This window comes from Bidens hawaiensis, unplaced genomic scaffold (genome assembly GCF_021521415.1).
Source record: "Bidens hawaiensis isolate Kalapana, Puna unplaced genomic scaffold, B.hawaiensis_p1.1 tig00019471_1, whole genome shotgun sequence".
Classification (NCBI taxonomy): Eukaryota; Viridiplantae; Streptophyta; class Magnoliopsida; order Asterales; family Asteraceae; genus Bidens; species Bidens hawaiensis.
In genome coordinates this window covers 1-4,679 of record NW_027492959.1, presented here as the reverse complement: position 1 = coordinate 4,679, position 4,679 = coordinate 1, and the positions used below count along the sequence as shown (strand labels likewise).

The following is a 4,679-nucleotide window of genomic DNA, read 5'->3' as shown; positions in this document are numbered from 1 at the left end:
TTAACTCCTTTGATGTGATTATGCAATTTGCAAAGCTATCCAAGACCTCTAATTAAAACACAAATTAAACCTACAAATAGATATCGTTTTCACACCTTAAATAAGCTACCATTTTTACTCTAATATTTGTATCTGAATGCTCCATAATTTACTAATATTAACCAATTTAGCATGAATAGATAACACAGAAATGTTACATCTCTATGACATTTTTTAACTAATAACATCATTTATTTTAAATTGCGTTGCTACAATTTTAATTTATATTTTTAATAATATGTACGACTAAAAAAGTGAAAGGTTCAATGATAAGATTTAAATACACTTAACCTTCTTTGCGCATGTCTAGTTGTCCAAATTATTATTTGAGTGACTAAGATAGAAAATTCTTGAGGGGAAACTTTTACAAGTTCAGAGAATTTTGGTATCATATTCCTTTTTATAGAACGCATGGATCCGAAGACTAAACCAACATCGTAGTCCGCCCACCCACAGGTAGCTGGCTTTTAATATTGTGATGTTACACAATCGAAGTATACTGCTAAGTAAGTTAAAAGAGCGTACTTTTCATTCAAAACATTTCACTTTTATCGCTTGCATATAATAATTTCGCTTGATTTGAGTCTTGTAATCTCTTATATCAGTCATATGTGTATGTTTAGAACTATATATAAATATATGTGTATAAAGTTAATGAGAATCATATGTATATGTATTTATGTAATTAAGATAGCTTCAATTCCTCCATGAAAGAGAGAGCTAGAAAAAAATATGGTGCATATATATCAAGATCGTCCCATTAAAATTTTCGAATAAAGCCACTAATGATGCAGGACGTATTAAAGTTGGTTTGTACACTTTACCAAAAAAGGAAAGAATGCCAATAGTGTGATTTAATTTGTGTGGTTTTAAGATTATGATTCCTTTTGATGACAACCCAATGGTCCACTACAAATAAAATATCAAAAATAAATAATAAAGATGACTTTTGTGAGGTGTGGGTAATTAACAAGAGTCTCATCCATGGGAAAATGACCCTATCATGTCACATTAACATGAATTAATTTGAGATCATTAACTTAGAGATAATATCAAATTATATATCACATCTTAAAGGTGATATCAAAGGTTATTTTACGTAAGAGATATCATCACCACTAAATTCGCTTTCCATTATTTCATGGGATGTGAGTTGATCATTGAAAATAACAGCTGAACGGTATGACTTTATGTGGTCGATATTACACGCGTGATATGCTTTTTGTCGTTTTCTTATCAAGAATTTTGTGTACAAACAAGTAAAATACATTGTATTCAAATTGTTGGTGGCATTTCATACTCCATTAATTTTTTCTTTTGTGTATCAAATACTTTTCAAAATCTCTTTTTAACTCTTGAAGGGTGGAAAAGGCAATGACAAAAGGTTTAAAAGTGATGGATCTTTCTCTCCCTATTTTGGTGATGTGAGCCATATTAATTATTATTATTATTATTATCATCATCATCATCATCATCATGATGTAAAGATCAAAAGCCAACCTAATGAACCAAGATTTGTATGAGGTTAGCTACTACCTAGGACTCAACAACATGTGCATGTATGATTTCTCAAGAAAACCTTGTATATCATTTAAATGCATTCAAACATTCATACTATTTAGACTTGAGCAAAGTCATATTCATCAAGATATGCACATAAAATTAATTAATTAATTAATCAGTAAAGATGTATAATGTATTAAGAATGTTGTATATATAAACTACTTTTACATATACATATTACAGAATTTAATTAATTAGTACATAAGTTTAAAATGTTAATGCAGAAAGTATAAAGACCATTCTTACCTTTAGGGTTTTCTCACTTTGTATGATCATCTTTAACCCTTTCAAAATCAATCCCACTTTCCAAAACTGATTCAAGAGTACCAATTCATGCCCGGCAACTGATACGGATGCCGGAAAACACCGTCTTCCATCGATCCCAACATTGTTTGCTGTTGCAATTGTGGAGGTTGTGGCAGCTGACTGAGTAAAGTTGCTATTGAACCACCATTTTCCTCAGTGGTTCTTGTGGCCATGCCACTAATATCACTATTACTCTCCGCGGTGAGAAACCGTTTGGTGTAGGTGGATGATGTGTTCGCAGTGTTGCCCGCGGCTGCATCTTCGCTCCAGAATAGACCCGACAATGATCTCTTCATGGGAAGGAGATTTGATATGTTCGTGTTTGTGTTCGTGTCGGGTTCGTTTGAGTTCATTCTAATGTCAAATAAGAGATTGGTTTCTTGATTTTGCACCATTGTGTGGTGGCCCCCACCCGCAATGGAGATCGATGACGGTATAGACGCTAGCATCCCTGTCATGGCGTGATCACAACCGTCGCTATCCATCGGTCTTTGTGTGTTGCTCTTCTTGTAAATTCGACATAAAACCCAATCATCCAACTACAAATTAATCATTCAACACATTATTATTTTAATAATATTAATAATAATAGTAATAATAACACAGAGGTATACGTTTAGCATAACTCTGTCAATCTAAACCAAAACGAAATTAAACTATTAATTTCACAATCGATTATTACCCTTAACGATCCCTTTTGTTTTATCGAATCGGTCCCGTGAGGTTTGGAGATCGTTTTCCCATCAGTAAGCCGATATTCATGCATGATCCAATTCGTCTTAACCCCTTTTGGCGGCTTCCCTCCATAAAACACGAGCGCCTTTTTCACACCAACTTTTTGAGTACCACCCGTCATCACCGGCTTGTCGGTCCCCGTAGCCTTCCAATACCCTGAATTCGCGGCACGGTTAGGCCGAGCCCCATTCGGGTATTTCCGGTCCCTAGGACTAAAAAAATACCATTCATGCTCCCCAAAAGTAGCCTTAGCTATAATAAAACACGCAAAATTAATTAAAGTTTAAACCATAAAACAAACAAACAAACATTAATTATAAATTTATAATAATATAATAATAATTTATAATATTCACCCGGAAGCTCCCATGGATCGAACTTATAAAGATCGATCTCGGCTATCATGGCCACGGGGAGAGGCGCTCCCGCGACTCGTTTTTTCAAATAGTGAACCACTAGCTCCTCGTCGGTGGGGTGAAACCTGAACCCGGGGGGAAGCTGAGGTAACTGAGAACCGGTAGATGAATCTGTACTCTCCATAATAATATTATTAATCAATCAATAAGGTGAGAGTTTATTTGTACTTGATTTAGGGTTTGATGAGAGCATGAGTGTGTGTGTGTTAAAGAGAGAAATGTGAATAAGCGGAGTATGGTGTTAATATAGGGTGAACCGTACAGAATCAACGGTCACACACGCCGTTGGTTTTAGTAGTAGTGTCACGCCACGTCATATGTTGTGGAGGGTGGAATAGTCTTTTTACAACTGAGGATGATATTGTGTGGACCCGGTGTTGTAGTCCGATGAAACATCAAACGGGTCCCAAAGATGTTGTCGTACGTGGTTTCGCATCAAACTAAATATTTTGATTGGTCCATTATAGGAGAAAGGGAAAACCTACAAATTTTGATTTACTTTTTAATAATAATATTATTATAATTATTTTTATTTTTAAATAAACTATTTAATTAGGTTAGTTTGAGCTAAGCCTTACCAGGTTGTTAGTTTGGATCTTGAGTCTATCTGGATTTTGTCTCACTGTGTGTTACGACAGAGAGTTCTGATCGTGTGGCGGCATAATAACTGTCAAGTAGCAGCCGTCGATGTGGTTTTTCGGAGAAACTCTTAAGCCAAACTCTGAAGCCAGCATGAGTCTGGTTAAAACAACATAGTCTGGTCAGAGTGAGACAAAACGAGACTCTCCAGTTTACAAAATGTGGTAGCCTAAATATAAAAAGAAAGCTACTGTTCTAAAAGGAAATAATTATACACACGCACGTAAATCTAATTAACTCAAAAAACCTATGGAAGACAATTCACTTGTTTGACGACATAAGTCAACAAAAGTACTTGAGATTTCAAGAAAATAGCACAAGGGGAGTCACCATTTTTAGGGAATAAAACACTAATGGCAATTTTGAGAAGGAAAAACACTAAAAGTTTAAAGATTAAATAAAAAAAATTGAAAATAAAATGATTATTTATGTTATTTAGTTATTTTGTTTGATAAATATGTGTTTAGGGTATTTGATTCACTTCAACTCAATGATTAATCTAAAGTATAATAAAACAATAATATGTAGTTTCGATATTTACTTGAAGTTTTAATAAAACACTAACTATTTTTAGTTACTTGCGACAAATAGTAAAAAACAACCCAATCAAATCATCTTCTCTGTTTTAATTCCAAAGCCCCACAAGATCATATATAATCATTCAAAGAGAGATTTTATATGAGATATGATAACAAAGTCAGAAATAAAAATAAAAATAAAAAGAATGAGAATAATTTATATTAAAAAAATAAACCTTTAAAATAAATAATAAAAAAATTATAACTCAAAATTTAATAAAAAGATAAAAAAAGTAAAGACACTAAAATGTTTTCACCGTCTTACTCGTTCTGAAAAAAGACATAATGTTGATGAAAAATTATTATGGTGTCTTTGTATTTATCATTATGTTTTTTTGTTTATTTTCGTCATTGATTGTATTTTTTTCCCCTGACATTTTGTCTTTTTTTTCTTGATATTGTG

The 4,679-nt window shown here is 33.1% G+C and overlaps 1 protein-coding gene across 1 annotated transcript; it reads right to left on the bottom strand.

The window, feature by feature from the left end:
* Positions 1-1,832: 1,832 nt before the first annotated feature.
* On the bottom strand, positions 1,833-3,408 carry LOC143558432 (NAC transcription factor 25-like). Its single transcript, XM_077047269.1, has 3 exons — positions 3,000-3,408; positions 2,591-2,895; positions 1,833-2,447 (listed from the first exon to the last, which is right to left on the bottom strand). The coding sequence occupies exons 1-3, from the start codon at positions 3,181-3,183 to the stop codon at positions 1,920-1,922; spliced, it is 1,017 nt and encodes a 338-aa protein (XP_076903384.1). The 5' UTR covers positions 3,184-3,408; the 3' UTR covers positions 1,833-1,919.
* Between the last annotated feature and the right edge of the window lie 1,271 nt (positions 3,409-4,679).